At 36.4% G+C, this 26,279-nt stretch overlaps 1 protein-coding gene across 1 annotated transcript in view; it reads right to left on the bottom strand.

Moving 5' to 3' along the window:
- Positions 1–26,279, bottom strand: part of ANKS1B (ankyrin repeat and sterile alpha motif domain containing 1B) — a 450,245-nt gene that overhangs the window by 362,526 nt on the left and 61,440 nt on the right. The window contains exons 4-7 of the mRNA XM_019470850.1: positions 18,769–19,065; positions 11,118–11,193; positions 9,092–9,193; positions 639–749 (exon numbers count right to left, since the gene is read on the bottom strand). Coding sequence (XP_019326395.1) covers positions 639–749; positions 9,092–9,193; positions 11,118–11,193; positions 18,769–19,065 — 586 coding nt within the window. The remainder of the gene's footprint in view (positions 1–638; positions 750–9,091; positions 9,194–11,117; positions 11,194–18,768; positions 19,066–26,279) is intronic.

Raw genomic sequence — 26,279 nt, 5'->3', positions numbered from 1 at the left:
TCAGGTTTGGTTCTACAGGAGGATGATTGTCATGGAAGAGCAGAATGACACCACACTCAGGAAATGCCCTATTTAAGTGGCTGTAGTGTGCAACACGTGAATCAGAACATAAGATGAAAGCCCATGCACACAACAGTGATAGCACGGTATATGAAAGATACGTTAGAAGATGAATGGAAGAGCAGTACACACACAATCTTTGAAAGATGCATTCAAATGTAACACAATTGGAAGAGGTACTTACTGGGAAAGATAAAGTAAACTCAATCTTTAACTTGAATGTGAACAATGCCTGCAGAGTATTTCGACATATCTAATATCCTTTTGTTTTACTTGATTATGAAATGTGTAAGGTCAGATAAATTAAAGAGATTTAAGATCAAATAATGTAATACATTGTAATCCATCAGTGACTTGTCCTTTCTGAGAATACAGTTCTTTGCTTTCCTATATGACATGGATTACAGTGTATGTAGTCAAGATAGGTAATTCATGGTGGAAAAAACTTCTCAGTATCAATAACTTTTTTAATCTCTCTTTTTCATTTTGTATGTTTGTATGAATGTGTTAGCAATATAATTTTAATATTAAAGAGAATTTCAGTACAGCTTCTGTATTCACAGAGTACATGTATTTACTTTTAGCCTTTGGAGACGGAGGAACTTCTGGGGACAAAACGCAAGACTGATGTTCTGTGCATTCCAGTGGGCGTTCCTCTGAAATACTTGCATTTCCTGTTTCCATATATTCTGCAATTTAAAGATACACATACACTTAAACTCCTGAATTAAGAGGGTTTATTCCAATCAAAATTATATTTGCTACTTCATTTTTCATTAAAGCCTTTCCAATTTTTCATATTACAACCCTGTAATTATTCATAAACACTGCTGCAAGGCAATCATTTATTGCAAGTATTATAAAACACTATAATGGCCAGTTCTTTAATCTGCTGAAACTGTCACAGAAATCTCATTGTAGGAGTAATGAGTTGCAACTATCCCTGTGTTTTTCCTGTCTCCTTGAAATATCTATATAACTGTTCCATTATATTATTACTGTTGAAAGAGTCTTCTTTTGTTCTAAATTTGTTAAGAGTTTTTAGTCAAGATATTCAGGATGTTCACAATAAGTAGATATATTGATACTGTTAAGAAAACCAAATATTCTGCTTGCAGCACAGAGCTAGTACATGAGAAAAAAAGAATACAATCTCAAAAATTTAGTTTAAACTAGCAGTCTAAAAAGCAGTGTTCTAAAATTTTTGTGCTTTTCCTCCTTAAAACTTCCCTTGTCCGACCTTCGTGACGATGTTTATAGAAACAGAAAAACATGGAATGCTGAACGTGCTAAACTTCAATTTCATTACTATTATTTTTCTGTAAATATATATATTATTTTCATGTGCTTTTGTACACAGCCTAGCTCAATGGAACACCAAGACCTTAATAAATGTTATTGTAGGACAAATATTAAATAATAATTTAGAAATTAATTTATGCAATAGTGGCGCTTTTTTTTCCAGCAGAGTGACTGGTTCTCAGTTCAGGCAGTTATTCTGCATCTGAATTTTCCTGATTTTCTGAAGTTGCTTAAATAAGTTCTTTCTGATAGCAGATAGTAACCACAACAGTACATGTTGCCACACACACAAAAGCAAACTACAATAACTTGCTTTCATCAATATCACACTGAAGAACTAAAGAGTTTCTGGGAAGTGAAATCTCCCTGATTTAATTTCTACAGTCTCCAACGCACTTGTTTAGCTTGCTGTTATTCCTGATTAAATAACAAATCCCAAAACCCAAATACAATCTGTGGTAAAATAGACATCTGAGAAAATGAAATTGGAAATGGCAGAGAACAGCATGCAGTTTCAGAATGCTTTGCAGGTTGTTGGGTTTTTTTAAAAGAATGTATGATTTGAAAATGTCATATATTAAGTTTGATGGCTGGCAGTGGTCCCCTGGATAATCTGCCATACGTTTCTTCATATGAAAATGGGCACTTCTATTTTTTTGTGTAGTACTAAAAGCAAAGAAGCAAAGATGAGCTGTAAGGGACCATGAGAAAACCAGCAGCATGACAAAATGCTCTGGAATGTTTTCCAGCTCTGTCAGCTACATTATTTGTCAAGTTAACGTGCAAGATGGAGGAGAAATAAAAAGGAAGCTAGACTCAAAGAAAAACAAAAGGAAAAAAGGAATTCATGCCTGAAAATATTTGCTTGATAATAGTGCAGCTGTCCAAAAGCAAACCTAAAATGAAGTTCTACCAGGTGGGAGTGTTAAAATTATTGGATCAATACAGATATTATTAGGAAAGGAAATGCAGGGGAGATTGTGAAGGACTTTAACCTTACTGTCCAATATTCACGAGACTGTGGTTTTACAATAATACTCTATTTTTATTCTTTGTCAGGCCCCACTTTCAGATCAATGCGCTTACCTGCTGAAGGCTAGTTCTGAGGAGGAAATCGTAAGTTCAACGTAAGTCTCATAAATACTTACTTTAAAAACTGCAGAGTTCCTTCCAGAAAACCTCTACAAAAGGCTCAGCACAAGGTATCGTGTAGAGGTTTAGAACGGGCCAACAGTGTGCCATCCTTATAAGAGTGCAACCCTTAAAACTTTGGGCTTCTGTGGGACTTACTCCTAACTCGGTTTTATGCTATTGAAAATTCTACCAGATATGTACGAGACAAATAAAGACATCGACTTAGTTGTGAGAGGCTTATAGTCTAAGCAAGTTTATACTTACCCATAATATTATCAAAGAAACAGACACAAAACAGATGATCTATGTCAAGAGCCAAAGACAAAGTACACACAAGCAGTGGATGCTTTCACCAGCAACCAAATGCTGTTCACCTGTAGCTAGCTAGCAATTAATCTTCAAATCCTGCCCAAACTTATTGAAAAAGATGATACCGTTACCATCATCTGCTCTGGCTACAGTGTACTTGAGAGACTGCTCTGGATTCTATCACTTTCCTCAAAAAAAAGGAAGCTAATTCAGAACAAAGCCAAGCTTAGTCAATTACACCACTTAATGACCAGAACAGTTTCCCCAGCTGTGGTCTCACAGAGTTTAGAGAAAAGCCTGTCATTCTTATGATAGGGGAGAGTAAAGGCTGTTTGGGACACGACCTGTCAGATTAATAACGCTTCCTTCACCAGCCTACTGTCATCCTGTCCCATGTTTCAAAGACAGCTGGCATGACTAGCATGTAGGGGGTGAAGGAAGCATATGTTAATACACACTTCAGAGGTGTTTCCTCACCGTTCTGCTTTGGGAAGAATGGAGTATTTTACTTCTGTTGACTCAAATGGCAGATTACAGTTCAGTGAGGATTAATACTAAGATTCTCAAAAACTTTGCCTGCTTAGTAGCATTCTTTTCTACAGTTATCTGATTTTAACATAGCCCCACTCAATCTAAATGGGGACATGTGCATAAAAAGTAATAGCATAAAAGTGGTCACACAGCAGTGGAAATAAAAGCAGTGGGGAATATGAACCCAAGAAGGTAATGAGCACTGGAGAGTTCAAACTGCTGGAACTCCAGCTTTCTCAGTTTCTGTAACACTGGTCAGGCCAAAGCCAAGCAGAAGGGAAAGCGTTAATATGTAAGCAGGGAAACACAGCTGCCTCTCCGGAGAGCAGCCAGAGCCGGGAAGGTCAGCCATGAAGAGAACATGGCCCAGCTCAGTTGCAGCTACTGCTGAACTTCCAGGGGCAGTAAAAGCCCAGGCTCTAGAGCACAGCTTGCTTTAACTTCAGCTCCTCTAGGTCCTAATTCCTCAGTGAGGTGAGAGGGTCAAGATTTTTGCTTTATTTATAAACCTTAGCTTTTAGAGTAATGGCTACATTAGCCTCAGAGAACTTTTTACTTTTCCTTTTAATGGAAAAAAAAAACCCAAACAATTTTTTTTTTTATTTATTTATTTATTTATTTTTACACATGAGGTATGAGCTCTTTTCCCTTTTGTTTTGAGGGCCTACTTCAGCCATGCCATGGGGTGGATTCGCATAGAGTTCCTCCCTAGAGTGACTTCCCCTAAAGACACCAAAAGGCTTTTTAAACTCTAAAAAAGCCAAATTTGATTAGAATAAAAATCTGAACACTCACCTTTTCAAACAGAAGACTCTCCAAGTAACTAGATTGGAGGAATAAAACTGGTTTAGAAACTACTCCCCTCCATGGCCCACGTCCCTGCAGGGGGATCCTTACTCCTCCTTCACTCCATGTCTTCCTGAAGGGCAGCAATCTTCAGAGCACCCTCTGCCCTCCCCAGGGCTCTCCTAGCATCTGGCTGAGGATCCTGCAGCTCCATTGAGTCCTGCCCCAGCCCATGAGCTTAGAGAGCTCCTCCCAAAACAGCTCACTTGTTCCCCTGGGAAGGAGCCCACCTGAGGCTTCATGACCCAATTCCTCTTCTCTTTACAGCAGCAACACTTACAGAAAAACAACTGGTAACTGCTACCTTCAGGTGTGCTAAAGTGACAAACTTGAACTGAGATGGAGGCTGGGCTGACTTCAGTCTCCTAGATTTCAGAGAACAATTCTGAATGACTCAAGTTTGAGTTAATCCCAGAGAAACCTGAAATCAGTAGACGTTTAAGTTATCAGCACATAAGGAGACTTTTGCGCATGTGTTTAGGGAAGATAAACAGAAACAAGCACTCAAGTACTGCTATGATCCTGAGACAGGTAAGGGCGCAGCTAAACTTTCAGTCCCCAAAACAACAGCAGTTAAATTAATTCATAAACATAGTTAATACTCTACAGCTTTTGCACAATAGCCTATAAAAGGAGCTGAGAAGTCTCCAGAAAAAAACAACAAAGGGGGATTGAGATCCCAGTTCTTTTCATCCCACACAGCTGTAATTAAATCCTTGACTGGAAACTTATTCCACCCTTCCAGTGAGGCTGGCCTCCTGCACTCAAAGGAGTGGAAGATCTACTTGTCCACAGAAAGAGAGGGAGAGAGAGTGAGAATACACAAAGCCTGTGCTAATGACACCAAAGCTATTTAAGCAGAGGGGAGAAGAAAGGAGTCCTGGTTCTGCAGCTGCTTATGCATTTTCCATTTATGAATAATTCGGTAACATGTACAAACAATGTTAGGTTCTTAAGCAGCTTCAGCAGAAGAGAGAGGAAACAGCTTTCCATTACATCTCCCTCCATGCTGTCTATGCAGCAGAGCTTATTGTGCCTTCCTGTGGCTCATGTCATTTTTCATCTGTTTATCTACCCTCTATCTCCTTTTTTTCATATTAACAAGAATTCTGCTTCCAGAAATAGTAAAAGAGCAAGATTCTAATAGAGAGCATAGTGGGCTGTGGAGAAAGAGTTGAAAGATGGTATAGCATGCACCTGCGTCATGTTCACATGTGCTAAAACTAAAACACAGCTGGTCTGTTTAATTTTAGGCCTACTAGCCTTGGCAACATCCCTTTTATCTTCAATGCCTAATTATAAAGCCCTAAGTGCCAATACTGTTAACTGCTTCAGCACTGAATGCTGTTGTTTCACTACATCCATGAAATACATTCAGTAGACTGGCCTTACTTAGCACAGTATTCTAGTTCTCCGCTCTTTGCATACATAATGCCTAAACAGCTATTTCTTCATTACCACATAAAGAATCTAAACTGTACTAAGTATTTTTAATTGAGTTCAGTGCAACTTAGACCTGAGCAAGACACAGAAAATGATGGGACATATATGAATGACAAAGAATTAAAACTTGAACTGTCATTTCTAATTATTCCATCTATAATTAACAGGCAGTAGAAAACTATTTTCTCAGGATAGTGAGAAAAGATGTAAAGATCACAAAAACACTAGGATCACTTCTAAAACCTCACTGGCAAAAGGTTTTATTTCTTTTTAACCTATAATCTGTAAAAAGTAGTTTTGTAAATATTCTTAAAAGAAGGGGGAACACCAATAGAAACTTCTATCCACAATTCTTAAATTCTGGAGGCCTCATTCTCAGGAGGCTACCAGACCTGTAGGTTTTGGTATCAGCTGAACAGATTTAGTATTACTGCCTCCATGAACTGCTTCTAAAGACATAAATTACTTTCTTCTCCTTCAAAGAAGTTTCTCATAAATATCCTCAAAACCAACTCATTTTCTTTCAAAACTTTTCTTACAACTCTGTTACCCCTCTGCATATAGGACAGAACACTACCTATCAGGCCCACCAGTAATACCAGTTACGTTACTTCCTTGTCCATTTCTGCCGGTCTGTTTATATGCATCTTTCAGCCTTTGTTTTATGTTTTGAAAGCTAATGTCTGGTGGCAGGGACAAACATTATGCTATGTTAATACTATAAACTGTACAGTAACACTCATAACAATGCAAGGGGTAAATGGTAAAAATGAGAATGCTAGGTGATAAAATCTTACTCTATCCTAGCAACAAGGTGAAAGAATCAATTCAATGCCATTGTGTCTGCATAAAGAAAAAAATTAGGAAGAAACTTACAAAATCTGGTCAGTAATTGTCTGACACCCTTAATATAATCTCTTTTTCCTGTAAGTCTACATAAAGGAGACATGTAAGCTTCTCTAGACAATCATCTGAAAACAGAAGCTTTAACAGGAATGTATTTGGAAGCCACTAACTCTCTCAGCAATTGCCCTTCTTTGCATGGAATTCATTACGCACTGAAGTCGAACTCAATTACAGTACATTCAGGTTTCCCAAAATCCCAGTTCTTCCCTAATTTTTCAGCTACAACAGGATAAATGCCCACACTTCTTTGAAGACTATACTCAGCTGGCTTTTTAGAGGATGGTAGGTCTACTGTATCATCATCAGTGCTAGTACTGAAATCTGCCACTCCTGATTTTATTTTTCAACTTCAGCTCACAGCTCAAATTTTATCATTGATGATTAAAGCCTCAGTGAACCCTTTGCTGATGAAAAAGAATCTCAGTGGGTTCCACAAGGGAGTCCTGAAGGGGGTCCCAGGTTTTCTTAAGACTCAGAATGGCATCTTTGTAAACATTTTTCATCCTTGCACATCACTTCTGACTGTGAGGCAGACAGAGCAAAAATAAACAGCTGCTCATTACAAGCACAGTTTCGTCATACTAATATGAGCTGAAACTACTAAGCAGTCTTCTTTGTATTTTCAAGGCACACGTGTGAAAAAGATTGCATGTCAAAGCACCAAAAAGCCTTGAAATTGATGTATTTCTTTTTTGTGGTAAAAACTAAGGACAGATACTGATCCATCAACATGGCAAACCCTTGAGAGGGGTTTGGGTGCTGTATTTTTCATAGAGCAAGGGTACTTTGAAGAAACTTGGTTTATCAATGGGGTTAAGACCGCAAGGTTATCACACTAAGGAGAAAATGGAACAATGCAGAGACAATAAAATGAAAATTATTTTAGTTGGTGATGGGACATTATAATGAATCTTAGATCAATATCTGAAGGATGATTGATTTGGATGTCTAAGAAAGTGGAAGCTCTGACTGACCCTTTTCTTGCCACTGAAGAAGTTTCAGTATGATATTAACCCTCTTTTCCTCTACATAGTGGTATGTTCACGCTGCAGCTCAGTGAGGACATAAAGGCTGAAGTTTCACCATACAGTATGAGTCAAAGTAGGAACTCCTTTCCACTGATAGGGAGAAGTCCTACTTCCCTCACCCATATCCTCCTCCCCACATTTTGATGCACATTTCTACCAGTTACCTGGGACAGAGCTAACTCTGGGACCTGAATCACATAGGAGGCAAGTTCATTAAAACAAATAAATGTATATTTATACAGTTAAAATCTTATTTTTTATTATTGTTACATGCTATTAAATATAGGTAATATAATAAATCATATATTTTATATATTACTGGTTCATGAACTGAATCAGATCACTTTGCAGTCTCCTGTAAGCAGGGAATATGGACGGGAACTCTGTAGCTGGAAGTAGGGGAGGAGGAAGAGGGGGAATGGGGGAAAGGGAAAAAGAAAATAGGAAGGAGGGAGAGAGGGACACCTGAAGGCAAGCTGTTAATTCAGTTCAGCTATGAACCTGCTCCTTATGAGAATACCTCTCCTCCAGCCTGCAAAATTTTCGTTATACTTATAGGAGCTTTGTATCTTCAGTCCATCATCTCATTGGAAAACTTTACTGAAGCTGGCTAACAAGTTTGGAAGTTATGTAGAAAAGAAAACCTGAAGGACACAGTGTGGCCACATGACCTCATTTTCTCTAGGAAATGTTCTTATGAAATACAGTTATGCAGGAGACTGAAGCATGAGCTAGTTCATATGTAGAACCAACACTGAACTGATTAAAATGGCTTATTTAAAGATGGGAATAATCAATACAGGTGGAAATGCAGCAATGATACCTGCAGGGAACTCTGTCAAACACAGTCAATGAAAGACTACTCTGAAAATGCAGGGAACAAATTCCATAGAAGAGAAGGAATGATGTTTAACACTGAGTTATGTACTAGCTCATATTTCATCACTTTACTGCCATCTTCTAGAGTAAAAAATTGAAATAAACAATGGAGTTCCATCAGTCTTTGACCATGAAAGTAAGATGAGGAATGAGAACAAATGTATGTACAACAGAATTATATTATTTCTGCTATAATGACAAGAGTTACTGCCTGGTTTTATTTCTTTTTAAATTTAAGGAAAATGAGAAAAATGTAATGAAATGTTTTGAAAATTTGTCATCATCTTTCAGTCATAGTTGTTATTTATGAATGAATCGAGCATTTCAATTATAGTTTACCATCACAATTTAATGGAACTGCAGTGAAATATTACAATATGTTATTTTGTAATGAAGAATGTACAAAGAATAACTGTAAGTGACACACCATGCTAATGTCTATTGTGAGAAAAAAGAAAGGGTTTACTCTGAAATTCAGATATTCAACCACTTATTTTTGTGTATCTAGCAAACAAGCATTTTGTCTTTTTAATTCAAAAGACTACTCTTTTGTATAATGAAATATTTAAAGAGTAGAAATTACTATAATGCTTAATATTCCTCCATGCTATTCTGATTTGTCTCTAACAAATGTATAACTGAATATGACTTACCTTGAAGTAGAGCCGCAATTTGGAGTGACTGCTGAGATGGATGTTCTTTAAGAATATCTAAAACCGTTCTACCCAAACTGTCCTTTATGTTGGTATCAATTCCTGAAAAAGAAAATGATCTGTTGTGGAATTTTTAACCCCAAGTACTTCTGATTATAAATGTGGCATATCAGACTCAATTATCTGGCAAATTGAATGCAAGCGGTTTTACAACTGTAGCAGATTAACAGCTGTGTTATAGTTGAAGTACAGCATCCATTTCTGTTTAAAGCTTGAGTAGCCTAAAATTCACATGCTGACATGAATTGTTTTTATGTTTCTGTAACTCATGGGGATATGAAGTAAGCTTCTTAAACCAAACTTGGGATTATTTTAACAGACTGTTCCTAAGAAACATCCATCCTGAAAATAACATTTTATAAAATCAAGAACTTCTCTGAATGTTTTTCCTGCATTCCTGGTTTCTAATTCTCCCTAGCTGCTCTGATTCATTGGGGATTTTCTAGTCCGTAGTACCAGTATGTGTTTTGGGAGCAATACTGACAAAGTTATTAAGCTTAAAAGTTTTGTACTTCATGGCGACATGTTCGAAATTCATGCTCTGAGTAGACTGAAATACCCATATGTAGTATAAGGGCTGTGTGAATAGCCAGAGCATTTCCTCACAGCCTGTTGAGACTGTTGACAAAGTAATTGTTTGGCTTGAACATAACCATAAATAAGTTTGAGGCTTATCCTGGATAGGTCTCAGAGAACCTGTTGTACATGATATTGCATGACTCTACACCTTTGTCTTGTAGGGGCTACTTTGGAAATGTTTCCCTTATGGTAGAAGACTGAAGTTGTTTTTTAGTTTACATATACTTTCATAAAAAGTAAAGGCATGAAAGGTCCTAAGGAATGAGATTCTTCTCGGGACACTGAATAGAGGAAATCAGAGGAAGTAGGATTTATAAGGACATCTGGAAGCATGGAAGGATTTCTCCACTCACCAGAAAAGTCTGCAGTTCTTGTCATTTCCTGACCTGATGGAGAGTTTCCTAATTTGTTTTGTGAGAAAGAGATATTTGTTTTCTCACTGAAAATAAAGCCAAAATATTGCTGGGCTAATTAGCAGTGGCAGCTGATTTTCAGAGGCCAGAGATACCAACTTACACCCTTCCTTTGCAGTAGCTACTTATAACATCTTCTGAGTCTTTTTTGAAGCAGAAAAAAAGGAAGGACCTTTTTTTCTGAAAACAGATCTCAGATCTGGTATGCACTAGCTGAGATTCAGATGAGGAGCTGTGAGTAGGACATACCTTCTTTTGCAATATATAACCCCACAAGCACTGATAATAAAGATCAATGAGATCCCTCAGTGTAATGGAAGTTCACCTATCTCAGAGAAGTAATTTCTACATATTTTCATTTTCATTGGTCTTCTCATTTATCTAAGACAGTTGTTTAGATGAGTAATTTAGCTGCAACAATTCTGAAACTCTTATTATGTAGTAGATGCGTTTGTTGGGACTCTATATCCCTGTTCTCCTGTCCTTTCAGCACAAATGCAATTCTTGGAGACACAATGACTTCCCCTTTCTTCACAGGCACTCAAAGTTTATCCAGGAAAAGAGGGAGCAAGCAGGATGGTGTGTTTGTTAGGAATAGCTAAATGAAGGAAATAAATGTGAACATGAGTCTTTTAGCCTCTAGATCAAAGAATATTCTTGGCTATCTTTCAGAATGAATAACAAAATTTTATGTAGCCATTTTGTTCTCAGAATACATTTATTCTCAGAATACAGTGGTATACACTGAGTAATATATGGAATTTCTGAGTCTTAGTGAAAACATACCTTTTGTTCTCTGTGTATAGTAATTTCTTACTCTAAAAGGACACTGTTTTAAGGAGAGGTACATGTGATTAGATTTGCAAAGGCTGAGACAGATAACAATAATTTGTATAAACGAAACTTGAGGAGGCATACACCAGATTAGGAATATTAAGGATATTTGTTCAGTGCTTCCTGTAAATTAGATTTACCTGTTTCAAGCAAAATGCGTACTACCTCCACCTTTCCAAATAGGGCTGCTTCATGTAGTGCACTCCCTTTTTCTGTCTAGAAAAAAAATATTGTGACATTTAAAATGCAAATTAAAATACCAATGAATCCTTTTGAAAAGAATACATTTAGAAAAGAAGTATTTATTTTTCCCCTCTATTTCATCTACACATAAAAAACATTGAATGAGCAAGAACAAAAACTACCATAATTATTTTTTTTTATTATTCAAGACAACAACATAAATGCTGTCAGTTCTACTAAAAAAAATTAATAACTATATAAGAAAATATAGTAGGGATGTAATACAACTCCTAGTTAACAAGCCTGCATATGTGTAAAATTTCTAAACTCCTATTGAAGGCAGTGAAAATCTAGTCAATACCATCAGTGGAACATAGCTGTTCAGCAGAGTCAGCCAGTTTACATGCGGACATCTACACTTAGGTGTTTTAATCTGAAACTGGATCACACCCTAGAAGGTCAATTCAGTTGCACAGTGAGAGATGCCCTAGGATATCCCACTTGGCCTCCAGCTGATGTTCCAGTTGATGCTCACATTTGATCTGCATCATATCTGCCCCATACAGATGTCTTGGATACCCTAAGGCACCTCCAACAGCATTAGATGTCTATGTTTAGATCATTTAAATTCTACCTCAGATGTCTGTGAACCTGATTTTGCAGATTTCTGTGACACAAAATTATTTGTGAATGGACTTTTGCTCAAATAAAATTTACAGTACTGAAAAACAAACTCTCTCTCTTAACAAGCTACTTTTCTTAGTATTTTATACTGCTCACTGTTACTGAAAAATCTGAACAGAATGCTTTTCCATACAATAGCATTAGCACTAGCTAAAGCACTACCAGATCTCACTGAATCTCCGGCTCATCTCCTTTTTTTGGAGAGTAAATTTGAGTGTTTTTTATTTGTGGGCAAATGTTAAAGGTTTTACTGCTTGAATTTGTTTTTTCTATATTCTATATTTTATCCAAATGCACCATTGTCATGCTTGCTATGGTGGAAAGATTTTAAAGACACAAAAAAAACCCCAAACTGAAATAAAACAGTGATTTATTATTTATTAGCCATATCAGAATGCACCGGTGTTACAGCGATGCAATGACAGGGTATTTAGAAGTAATCAGAGATCCTGAGATGGGATGTGAGCGCACAGTAAGTGTATGTATGTCCTACCAATTGGGCCTGAAAACTCTTTGTTATGTCCATAATAGGAACACTCACTTTTTATCTTTCTTCATACTTAGTACATGGACGTACAAAGTAGAGCATGCCCAATGTCATTTACATCCAGCACATCAGGTATACTAACAGTATAACGGAGAGGAGAAGCAAGTCAGTAAGAGAATATACATATGAAATACATATCTAAAAACAATTTCTAATCTTTCCATTTTCAGAAGCAATCCAGATGAACATTCACAGACTTATTCTGAACAAGAAGACTAAATATTCAGATTTACTTAGAGATGGTTTTGGAATCCTTTACTCAAACAGTATCTACAGGAGTTTTCCAGTAACTGCAATTGACACTAAGAGTGGATAACTCGGCAATGACATAGCGCAACCACAAAGGTACACACAGAGCTTAAGATGCAGCTCAGAAATTTCTGGGAATGAAAACAGTTCCCAGAAAAGTCACTGATAGCTATAGGTCTGATTACTGAAAAAGGCTTGACATCAGCAATCTTGAAAAAGGCTCTGACACAGCCTATTATCCCCTGGTATTTGTGTGGATATGGCATTTCCTTTGGATTGGTCACTTACTGACATGAATAAACCTCAAGACTATTGGATGGACCTGGTACTATTAACATAGAGTTCCCTTTCATCAAGGATGTGAAGTATAGCTTTGACTCCCAAAATATTTTTCTTTGGAAAGACAGGTGGTGAAATTCAAAAGCCACAATGGGGAGAACTTTGGCACGGTAACCTGCCAGAGAAGAGCACCAAAATAGGGGCTCAATCACAATTGATCACTCACTGTTTTGAGAAAAAAGGAATGTCTCTCTCACATTTGAATAGTCACTACAGTTGAACATATTCTGTCGTATTTGAACATGCGCCAGCAACATGTCCTTGCAGCAAAAAAGCTGACAGTATCCTGGGCTGCACTAGGAGGAATGTTGCCAGCAGGTTGAGGGAGGTGACCTTCCTTTCTATTCACCACTGGTGAGGCCACACCTGGAGTACTCTGTCCAGTTCTGGGCTCCCCAGTACAAGATAGATACAGAGCTACTGGAGAGAGTCACTAAGATGATCAAAAGACTGAAGCATCTCTCCTGTGAGGAAAGGCTGAAAGAGCTGGGACTGTTTAGCCTAGACAAGAGAAGGCTCACAGGGGATCACACCAATGTGTACAAATACCTGAAGGGACGGGTGTAAAGAAGTCTGAGCCAGGCTCGGTGGTGTCCAGTGACAGAAGAGGTAATAGAGAAAACCTGAAACACAGGAGGTTCTGTTTGAACATAAGGAAACATTTTTTTGCCGTGCAGGTGACTGAGGCCTGTTACAGGTTGCCCAGGAAGGTTGTAGAGTCTCTGTCCTTGGAGATATTCAAAAGCTGTCTGGACATGGTCCTGGGCAACCTGTTCTAGGTGACCCTGCTTGAACAGAATGATGACCTCCAGAGTTACCTTCCAACCTCAACCATTCTGTGATTCTGCCAGGGATAATAATTAATGATGTATACGCTAACAATGAAATCCACAGAGGTTCAAATGTTATAGGAGGCCTGAGCACTAAATTTTAGTCCTACTGAGGACAAACTGCAGAGATGGGAACCAGCTGCACCTTGACTAAATTTGTAGAGATCATTCTGTATTAATATTAATAAGGAACCTTTTTTAATGGAAAAAATTGACATACTTTAGTGACAACAGCTATCTAGAATCCATTGCCATGGCGTGATCTGAGACTGACAAAGATTAATGTGCCAGCATGCTGAATCAACAGCTTTGAAGACAAGGAAGAGGATCTATCCTCAGACTCCTCAGTTAAGGGGTGGAAAAGATCCTAATATGATAATTGTCAGAACTGGCAGCAGTCCTTTCTATTGATCAAAACTCCCCACTGGAGAAAAGGCAAGTAATATTTTCCTTGATGAAAGCATACATCTCATAAGAAATGGAATGAAAACTATAATGAGAAGAGGAAATTTCCTGTAGATGTCTAAGGCAAACAAATCTATCTTGGGGCAACTTGAGAGCCAGAAGATAGTTCTGTAACAATGAACCAAAGCTCTGCTATGCATAAAGGAGGTAGAGAAATTTAAGCCACCTACATACATAATTCATAGTGTTGGGAGAGGAATCCAAAGCCAAATGCCAGTTTTTTCATTTTATACTTTCCCGCTTCTTGGTCTGTTCTACCTTGATATTTCTTGTCATATCTGAACATGATCCTGAAATGCTTTACAGGCATTCTGCACTGCCCTGAATTCTGGGGCAGTCTTTGCTTTAAAACTCCAAGCTATCAGACAATGCTAATGAATGCCATATCCCAGAAATGAGGTATATATTACAGTCTGTTCAAAAGAGGAATTTGAAAGGCACACCACGTAAACAGTGGACTAGTCTGTCCACTATATAGGTGATTTTCTGAGCAAGAGCGGAAATATTACCACGAAACTGAAAGAAAATCAGTCTGGGAATATGGAGATTGAAAGCACACTTGTAAGATGCAGATGTGTAATCCTGCATGAGATGTCATGAAGAGGAATGCTGACGTAAATCTTAAAAGCTCTAGGCAGGGTTTCATGGTAATAGTGAATAACTAACAAGTGAATTAGATCCCTCGACTCAAAAACTGTCCAGAAGGCAGAAATGTCCTTGTTACCAGAGGTCAGTTACCAAACTCCATTTTAACATAGGGAAAATGCTGAGCCTCAGGATGAACAGGTCCAAGAGAAACTCAGAGGACTGGCTGAAAAGATGTATATCTCTTTGTAAATGTACATGTGGACTACTACTTGAAGATAGAAATAATGTTGGGGTTTTTTTTCTGATGCAATCGAGCATGTTAAAGAAATTGGAAGGATTAAAAAATGTAGTTGCAATTAATTTCTATATATCATGTAAGATGTGCTAGAGTTTTTAGGTAGATCTTTTTCACTTGTAATGGTATACCCATGCACTAATATAATCTTGTTGTCTATACTACAACAAGCAAACTTAAGATTTGTAGACAATATTTACTCCTTTACTTCCTGAAGCTTTCATTGCCTTGGATCATATTTTCCTGGCAAAGTGAACACTACCATTATATTTGGAAATTCTTCCCCGGTGATATTTAATGCAAAAAATGCTGGTATTTTTTCATGAACACAGTGAGCTAAAGTCTGCTTGAGTTTGCATCAATGGATTTTATATTGATTCCCTCACATAAGTTTTCTGTATATCAAATATAGAGAACGATAGCACAAATTATGCCTAGCAAATAATAAAACAGTCCCTGCCTCAAGTAGCTTACAGCTAAATGCAGGTACAATGTCACAGCTGGACACACAAAGCAAGCAAGGATAGAAGGACATGGTCAGTAGGAACACCAGGATACACAAATCAACTTGGCGTACAATTTGCAGGCTCACATAAAAGCATCAAGGGTTTTATTGATGAGAGATTTTTTTTAACCATGTAAATATGCCAGAGCTTGTATTTAGGTCACTTGTCTAGTCCTCATTCATAGGCAGTTTACTATAGTTTTGGTATGGATTTCTGACATAATCTGAAGGATGGAATGGTAGCTTTGCAAATTGATTCATGGAATATCTTCCACACATAGTGACAGCAAAAAGAAAAGGGCATAGCTCTTTGCAGAAGAACTACAGTGATAAGCAATGGAAATTGCCATCATTACTGGAACAGACAGGGAAGGCAAATAGTGGTATATAAAAGTTGGATAAGTCGAAGGGGCCAAGTTTTTAAGGTATGTACAATTATAAAATTCCTTTTTACATGAAACACACTGAACTGTGCAGTATCTTATTTTACTGAGGGCCCAAAATCTATCACTCACCCAAAACCTGTGTATTTTTCATATGTTTCAATTTAAATGAAAACTTCAAAGCATAAAGAGATGAAGCAGATTTGTATTGCCCACTTCTAAATAATTTCAGATTGAAGGATATTGAATAGACCTGGGAAATGAATAAAATGTGTGATTAATCCAATCAAAAATTAAATGCTGTCTATTATTAGTCCAAATATTTGCTATGATTAAAAGTGCTCAGGGAGTACAGAAGAGAAAGATAACATGGCTAAAGTAAACTTCCCATTTAAACAAATAAATATTTACAATTACAGAGTGATAGCAGATAGGCTACTTCTATAATTGTCTCTCCAAATTCTGAGAGCTCTTTACTGCTGATAAGCTGAATTTATTTAACATGTATGAATGTGTACAATTTTTATTTACCAGATGGGATTATACTTTGTATATTGTTCTTTCCCAATCAGTGATGCAGAGCAATTTAATTAATATTAAAAAAGCTGAGTTCAGTTTTAAGTAACAGGCTGATACTGTATGCTCTGCTCAGTTTAATAAGCTGCCAGTAATCATCAGCAAAGAATTTTTCAGAGGTTATAGAAGTAATAAGTTAACAATATGTACAGAGCCAACTTGCCAATATGCTAAGATGCTGAATGAAAAGGAACATATTGATGGAGAATATGTATACCGGCGAGAAAATATTATGAAAAGAATCTCTCATTTCTTAAAAGAAGATTCTACAAAATTTGCAGCCACTGTATTTTTTAAAGACCAGCGAAAAACTTTTGGTATAACTATAGATAGAAATGGCTTAAGAGAATTCACAGTAGTGCTAAAATTATCCAGATTACATAAGAGGAAGAACACATTTCATAAACGCATTGTGTAATATTCAACCCTCATGTAACCATCAGTTTGTAAGTTGCCATGACAGAGACTATTTTTCTTCAATTATTCTATTTCTTAAGCATCAATTCAGGCATCAGTTCAGTTTCTTTCTGACTTTTTCCTCATTGTTTGCTAGAGATGGATGAGAAATTATACATTCAGAAACATGTATTTGAGGATTCTGTTATGTGTTGCTTTAGTATTAAACTTTTCTAAATTACTGAAGATGTAGTAATAGTAAAGGACAGCTGAAACAAAAGAGCTGTTTGCATTAACCTTTGCAAGTGTATCACTTTCTAGTAAAGAAAATCAAAAGCAAATTAAATTGGAAGCATAATGGTAGGCAAATACACAAGTAAGCAAACCACAGGAAAAAAGTTTGAAATAGTTTGAAGCAAGTAATAATGCTAACTCAAAAGAAAATAGAGCTAATAAAAGTAGCGAAACAATTTTACCACATTTTCATTTTGAAGGCATTTGAGAATATCCATTTTTAATCTTAAAATATGTTAATATTTTCTGGTTTGCTTTGTTGGGTTTTTTTAATGTATCTTTTCTTTCTCATTTCACATTCTTTTCCTCAAAAGTTGAAAAACATGACCTTGATGGAAGAATCCAGAAATAACAAAAGTGCATGGAACCCAGGTGCAATCTTTCTATATAAAAGGGAATTACGTGTACAAAGGTGTTTGATTAAATGCACCTAAAACTTAGTCAAAGTTTAGGCAAAGTTCACACAATTTATTAAATCACCTATTGGTAAGAATGCCTGGATGTGACTCTAAAATAGATGTAATTATGTTTGTTTGGTTGGTTTATCTGAAAATAGATATAAAGCTGAAACAACCTTAATTTGAAGCATATTATATATACTCAGACAGCAAGAAGGCTACTTGAAATCTGAAGATAAAATACACTTTAAACTCAAATACAGTGCCATCAATCAAATCAAGAGAAATCATAAGACTGAGGCCAGACTTCACACATAATAGAATCAGGTCATCTGTAATTAAAAGGCTTGGACACTTTCCACTACAAAGAATTGGACATAAAACTTACTGCTGCTGTATCTTGTATCTGTCCCCATCTATGTCTCTTTTATTTAAAGTTACCCTTTTTACACCATTATAATTTAACGTGCATAGAACTAGATGCACCAAACAGCTAACAGGTTAGAGTCAGTAGCTGCAAGAGTGTATTGCTATAGAGTTTTCTTTTAGATTTATACAACAAGTGTTTAGAAAAGCAGAAAATCAAGATTATTATTACTTAGTAACTTTGGGTTTAAAATGAGATAACCCTGAGAAAATGAGTTCTCAGTCAAACATTGTTTCAGATTGCTATGACCATTAAGGGCCATAGCTTTAGCAAGTCAGCTTAGTATCATTAAAGCCAATGTTGTTAAAAGAAAATATATATACACCTCCATGAATGGTTGATATGATTTGTGTACCTACATGTCTCAAGACAAGATTAAAATATACGCTCAGCTTTGAAGACACGTATCTTTCTTGAGTTATCCCTTTGAACACATCATTTGGGTCATAAAAAATAAATCTGTATTATATATCACCTTGCAGCATTTCTAACAAAGTAAATGCAAGTGTATTTTAAAAGAAAAAATGTAAGAAGTTATTTCATTTGAATCATATTCTAATGATAAAAGAAAGTAAGGAAAGAAAGGAAGAAAGGAGGAAAGGAAGAAGGGAAGAAAGAAATTACACACTAACTTGGCAGCTGACATCCATTCCAGCCTCCAGAAGCACCTGTACAACAGCTTTGTGGCCATTACGTGCAGCAAGATGCAAAGGAGTGTGTTTTCTTGTATTACAGTTCATCAGGTTTGGATATGCTTTGATGATCATTTTTACAACACGCAGACGTCCATAAAGTGCTGCCAGATCCAGAGGTGTTTCTAGTTTGTTGTTCCTTATTGTAGGGTCTGTTAGCTCTTCTAACAGAACAGCAACTACTTCTGAATGACCATATTGAGCCGCACAATGCAGTGCTGTTTCATTTTCATTGTTCTGTTAAAAAAAAAAACCAAAAGCTTCAGAAATGCATGTTTAATCACATAATAGAACTGCTCAGCTTCTATAAACTCCCTCCATGAGATCACTACACAGGCAGGGTTTACAATATAATGTATGGTAATATATGTTAAATGCTTCAGAATGACTCCACTAAAATTTTACTAATAATACATTAATACTTCAGCTTTGTGGCTCTCAAGCAGATCAGGTCCCTATGTATCCACATTGTTCCAAATCCATTTTTAACAACATGCCCCAAAAAACCTTGTTGCTCATGATATGCCAAAATATGTAACCCTTCTTGATTCAACTGTTTCTGAAATCATAGTTGAGTCCTTCTCTTGGAAATACTCTGACATTTACCTTAAGTCTCTCTTCTCAGTATAACTGGTTTTAAATCATAGCAGTTTGTTATTAGAGTAGTGAAATTACAAACTGTGTAATGAAAATGTATCAGGCACAAGGCTAGTTTCATGTATCACTATAAAAGTTACTATCAAGACAACAATCAAAGCTTGGAAGAAGGCAAAATAGCAACTGTAGGTATTAGAAAGACTTATCATATCACGTAAGTAGCTAGTCTTTCCAGGGCTCCAGGGAGATGTACGTGTGCATTTTAAGGCATATGAGTATTTGTATGCTGTGGATTAAATAAGTTTTTGCTTTATAAAGCAATGCCCCCCAAGTCTTTCCCCAAACACTATTTAATAATCTTAATAATAAATAAAAACTGAGAATAAGCAGTATCTTCTTTAATTGTTTTCTTCCAGTTCTGCCTGTATACTTGCAAACCCAAACAGACAAATAACTTCAGGCAGAGAGGAAGGAAAATTTACAGAGCTCTCTGAATTCTATATGCCATCTCTATTACTACTATATCTTATGTAGTCTCTATGAAGCCTTAAAATAGACTAGACACTATAAATTTTTAAAGTATGTACATTGAATGCCTCTTCTGATATATGATTTATAGAATTTTGTGAGTTTTGAAAATGTTGTAAAAGTAGAAAGCTAATAAGGTAATGTGTCATATAGAGTAATAAAAAATTACTGTTAATTCAGAGAAGATACTAGAGAAGGGTAGAAATGTAATTCTAAAGAAAGGAGAAGAGATAAATCTGAATGCGTAGGCTGTATTTCTCAAGGAAACAACTGAAGAAAGTTCTGGGGACAGAGAACTGAAAATAGAAAAGAAGATTTGTCTTTTGAAAGACAGAAAGGGTGAGAGAATCAGAGAAATGAGGCTTTGGCCTCTTACTCAAAAGCTAGCTAGGATAAGAAAATCCATGTTGCACAGTAATATCTAGAAAGGTGGAAATGGGGAAAGCTTTTTTTTCCTTTTTGGTAACAGTGTTTCTAATTCTATAATCAAGAACTTAAATCTTAGGTTTGTGGTTTTAAAAACATTGTTGTCATTTTCATCCCATCTTGTAATTTAAAACAACTCAGATGAACCTGGGAGACAGAAGAGACAGATCAATACATTCAGATAAATTAATGTTGCCGATAAACTCTTCAGGTGTCTGCAACACCACACAAGATCCCAGAGACTGGAATGTGTTTCCTGCTAAACTGCAAGACAGAAGCTGGAAAGTAGGAAGAGCCAGGTAGAAAGTAAGAAGTTTCCATTGGCAGACATGGCTTGATGACTAATAAGTATATTGTTCAGACCACCACGTGGTCTTTCTCTATTACATAGACCATAAATTCAGGTTAAAATATGTACTATCACAATACTACATGGCTGCAGTGATCTATCAACTACCTGTGATATGCTTTTTGTGCTCTAGTGACTTCTAATGTATCCTTTATCCAGGACTGGGCAAAGCAATTTTTTTATGTACAGTGGTATACCCACAAATCACAAGCATAGTTTATTAGAATTTATTTTTAGATTTTCAATATTTCATGGACAGAACTGCTTAGATGAACAGGCAATTGCAGTCTAATTTTGTGTACAATTACCACAGTTAAGTATGAAAATCAGATAATTGCACATAAAATGGCCAATTATGGTAATTTGTGCCTACAGTTACTGTATTTACATATCCAATGGAAATAGTTACACAAAGAAATTAGATGTATAACTATATCCACATCTGTGAGGTAAATAGCAAAATACACGTTTACTATACAATTATCAAACAGATATATCTATCTATCCAGTATCTGCTTATGTTTGAATTTTTTTCAAGCATTTCTGGATAATATATAAAGTATCTGGAATCTTGTGCCAATAGTCTAATATTGTAGTTTAAAAGTATTCTGATTAAATTTTCAGAGAGACATAAAAAATAAATTGGCTATGGCCTTTTTCTCAAAACATGGTGACTGGCCAAAATTTCAGCCACAGATACAGACACATAGAGACCAACCGGTCCAAAACACTGCTGCTGTGGCACATTTACAGAAGAGTATATTTTAAAACAGCATGGTGCATAAAAGCATCTGTAAATCTGAACAAAATGTTATTTTTCAAATGAGGGCACATTTACAGAAAAGTATATTTTAAAACAGCATGGTGCATAAAAGCATCTGTAAATCTGAACAAAATGTTATTATTTTCAAATGAACATTGTTTAACATTCTTGTATGGTTTGTTCTTTGCATTTGCCAAATTAAAGCTACATTTCAGTTATTGACAAATGAAACTGATTCAAAATTAAAAGGAACTAGGTATCACTGAAATAAAATAGAAGAATCCAACCTGGATAAACATGATAATTAAATTACCTACACATATGTAGTCAGAACAGGCATTGTATATATTGTGTTATCAGAGCTGAGAGGTACTACGTAATTAAAACTTAGTAATACAACACCCTTCCCTCTTTAAAAAGTAAATTAATCAACTGAATTCAGGTATAAAAGACAATGATTTTTAACTTTCAGAGAGAGAATTACAACTTGTTTAACTGCCCTCTAAGTCTATCCACTTTGACAATTTAGTACTACTTACATAAAATAAATCACCTTGGAAGCAAGAGGTTTTACTGAGGAGAGAGGACAGAGTTTTTAAGTAGGTTTTGACACAGTCTGCCATCTTCAAATTTAGGAAAGGACAGAAAGCCTACAGATAGACACAGTTGGTTCAGCATTCCCAGAGAGACCCCTAAGACAGAGGAGGCTACAACAGTGTATTTCCTGGACTGGAAGAAACATTATCTTCCTCTTCTTTCCCCTCATGGAAAGATGGACATGGATGTCTCAGTCAGTGTTACAAGCTTCCTCCTTAAGGCATTTGTTTATAGAAGACATACAGTAAGAATAAAAAAACCCCAACATATGATGATATTTTAAGAGTTGAAGTTATGTGATATCCTTGATCCCAAAAATGCTGTTACTTCTGACTTGTCTTTTGTGCAGACAAAGCTAACCGAGGTGTTACTCTATTGATTTTAAGGTACTGTTTGTCCTCATATCTCTAAAACAGCTTATTATTTCAAAGAAATATTTGAAAGACATGAAAATTTATTCTTTAAGAAATTAGTAATAATTTAGTACTATTGCCTACATTTTCAGTCCCAAATGTAAACAGTTGTTTCTGGAGTACAGAAAGTTTATGTGCTAACACTCATTGCCATGAGCAGTTAACCTGCTATGAAAATACAAATGTCTGCATGCAAGTTACCATTGTGTGATTAGATCTCCAAATCTGATATCCAAGGGCTAAATAATGCATCTAGTGCTGAAGAAACAGACTAGAATGCTTTTAGAAATTATGCAAAACTAGTATAAAACAGAAGTCCCTAATATTCCTAATTAATAATATTTTAAACAAGTAGTTATTCACATGGCCCAATGGACCTCTTTCAGAAATAAGGAAGGCATCTTACGATTCAGCTTTTAACCTTTTGTTATTTTCTTCTTCATCATTTGTTACATGGGTCTCTTTATGGGCATGGCTCTGACATTTTCTAACCATTCTCTGAGTCTGTTCTTTTCCACATACAGCCATAACTCAGACTTCCGTTGCTGCAAACTGAATTGTGCCTTCACAGCGTTGCATCTGGTCAGTACTGCAGGCTGTACTATGTCATTTAGCTACTGAGAACGCATGCCACCGCAAAATCTAGACCATCTCTTAAGGTCTATTCATTAGAGGACAGATTAGTAAATATGTTATAGAGACAATTATTGTAGGTTGGCAGTCTGATAGTGAAGAGGTACAGGAAATATGAAGAGATCGAACGGCTTTTATGAACATTATATAGGTCCTTGTAAAGACACTATTAAACAGTGGGTATATTTAGGACTTTTACTGCATAGTTGTGTAGTTTAAAGCTCCTAAAGTCCATGCAAGTACTGTACAAGCAATAATGACTATCAAGTAGTGATTTTACAGACCTTTCCAAAGAATGCTCAACTCTTCTATTATCTAAGCATTTTTATGATGAACTTGGAAAGGGAGACTTCCTATATCACTGAGCCATTTCTTTGTCACATAATCCAATGTCAAGTAACTGAACAAGACAATATATCCAAGACAGAGAAAGGAATGATCTCCAGATGGTCTTACTTCATCTATTAAAACAGGAAGGCACTTAGTCCTGAGAAGTTCCACCAATATGCTAATCATTCTGAAAAAAATAAGGAAGTTTGCCTGTTTGTTCAGCAAGTAGCATGTCACTGTACTTAATTACAGTGGGAATTAAAGTGCTTTCTTGTCTAGGGCAAAGGCTGAACAATGTTACAACAGAAACTCTAAAAACAGCCAAGAATGAGGAGAGCTCTTGGGAACAATATTGTGACTTCATTGTCCATTCTTTTTGAGGAAGGGAATGGGTTTTTACATGGTACACAGATTTTTACAGTATGTGGAAAAATAGCTAATGATATCCTTCTTCTTATCACACGTCATCAATGAACCTGTCTAGTTTGAAAGTCATGAAAGAAATAAAAAGCCCATAAATTTCCTTATCAAATACTCTCTTAAACACAAAACCAAGCATTAGAATTTAGGCATCCCTAGTATTTCCAGATATATTTTCAAAACTGATTTAAAAATCAAAGCATTTAAGACAAGACTAAATATTTTCCTTTTTCGATCTGCTACAACTGTAATTGTACACAGATGAAAAATTATTCACAACTTTGCTTGCATTGAAAAATTTAGAAACCTCAGAGTTCATACCTATTAGGTATTTAAAAGAAGCTGTATATTGTATCACTGGATGTGTTTCTCCAACTTTGCTGGGTTTTTTTAAGACCTACCATTCCTGATTGACTTTTTTCTTTACTGCATGCTACCCTGCTCCATTTCTACTTTTTTCCTTCTCAGTGCAGTTTAAGCCTCTGTATTCTAATCCCTAATGAACATTCCAGTACCGAGTGGTGTCCCTCAAGGGTCTGTACTGGGACCAATACTATTTAATATCGTCATCAATGACATAGTGGGATTGAGCGCACCCTCAGCAAGTTTGTGGATGACACCAAGTTGAGTGGTGCAGTAGATACACTAGAGGGAAGGGATGTCATCCAGAGGCACATTGACAGGCTTAAGAAATGAGCCAATGTGAACCTTATGAAGTTCAGCAAGGCCAAGTGCAAGGTCCTGCACCTGGGTCGGGGCAATCCCCAGTATCAGTACAGACTGGGGGATGAACTGATTAAGAGCAGCCCTGCAGAGAAGGACTTGGGGGTACTGGTGGATGAAAAATTGGATATGAGCTGGCAATGTGCGCTTGCAGCCCAGAAGGCCAATCGTATCCTGGGCTGCATCAAAAGAAGCATGGCCAGCAGGTTGAGGGAGGTGATTCTCCCCCTCTACTCTGCTCTGGTGAGACCCCACCTGGAGTACTGCATCCAGTTCTGGGGTCCCCAGCACAAGATAGACATGGACCTGTTAGAGCAAGTCCAGAGGAGGGCCACGAAAATGATCAGGGGTCTGGAACACCTCTGTTATGAAGAACAACTGAGAAAGCTGGGGTTGTTCAGCCTGGAGAAGAGGAGGCTCCAGGGAGACCTTATTGCAGCCTTTCAATATAGAAAGGGGGCTTGTAAGAAAGATGGGGAGACACTTTTCATGAGCGCCTGTAGTGACAGGACAAGGGACAATGGTTTTAAACTGAAAGAGGTAGATTTAGATTGGACATAAGGAAGAAATTTTTTATGATGAGGGTGGTGAGACTTTGGAACAGGTTGCTCAGAGAAGTTCTGGATGCTCCATCATTGGAAGTGTTCAAAGTCAGGTTGGACAGGACTTTGAGCAACCTGATCTAGTAAAAGATGTCCCTGTCCATGGCAAGGGGGTTGGACTAGATGATCTTTGAAGATCTCTTCTGTCCCATATGAACATGTTCTAATGAATATCTTTATCATATCAGAACAATATGATGACAAATAAAGATGCCATTGTCCCATAATTTAGATAATATTTGGATTTAGATAGTAATGTTTTTTCAAAAAGACAATTTTTCTAAAAGTTATTGGGAAAAATTCTGCTGCAAATTACTCATTGTGAATCAAAATCAAACCTACTGAATTCCCATTGAAATTCACCTTTACTTATGTGGAAACAAAATAAAAAAGTAATTCTGTAATTTGACTACTTTGAATACATGTTTTCTTCAAATTTATTGCTGCAATTGGCTCAAATCAAAAATATTGTCTCTGCACATTTTTTTCTTCTAAAAAGGGTATAATAAGAGTTGGAAGGGAAATTCAGAAATTGATCCACATGTAGTCTCTAATTTAAGGGGAGGGAAGGAATATCAAATGCAGAACATGAAAATAATTGTTTTTGCAGGCTACTTTGGAACTGAATTGTACTTCTGGAAGTCCCTGAGGTGTCACTGAGAGAAGCATGTCACTGAGAAGATGTCTGTGCTTCATTTTGATGATTTGGGGTAGACAGTAAATATGTTAGATGTTAGGTATTTCCATACTATGAATGCAACCTGAACTGTTTTCCTTCACATTTCAGAGGAAGTGTCAAACAACATTAAGGAAATGTGAGTGTTTTTTATGACAATTAAAATTTGATGCACAGAAAAATTCTACGGTACATTAAATACATAAATGTAAGGAAAAAGTGCTATGCGCATAAAGAAAAACAGGCAGAATCACAAAACAGAGAACATCAACGAGAAATTTCAGAAGTATTCACATTTTTTCCTGTAAATGTTTTACTATTCATATTCTGTCAATATATATTAAAAATATATTTTGAACTTGATATTTTTTCCTGATGTCATTCACCTTTTTTG

Source organism: Aptenodytes forsteri, unplaced genomic scaffold (assembly GCF_000699145.1).
Source record: "Aptenodytes forsteri isolate BGI_AS27 unplaced genomic scaffold, ASM69914v1 Scaffold128, whole genome shotgun sequence".
NCBI classification, from domain to species: Eukaryota; Metazoa; Chordata; class Aves; order Sphenisciformes; family Spheniscidae; genus Aptenodytes; species Aptenodytes forsteri.
Note: the sequence above shows the minus strand (reverse complement) of the source record. Positions and strands in the feature narration are given on the sequence as shown.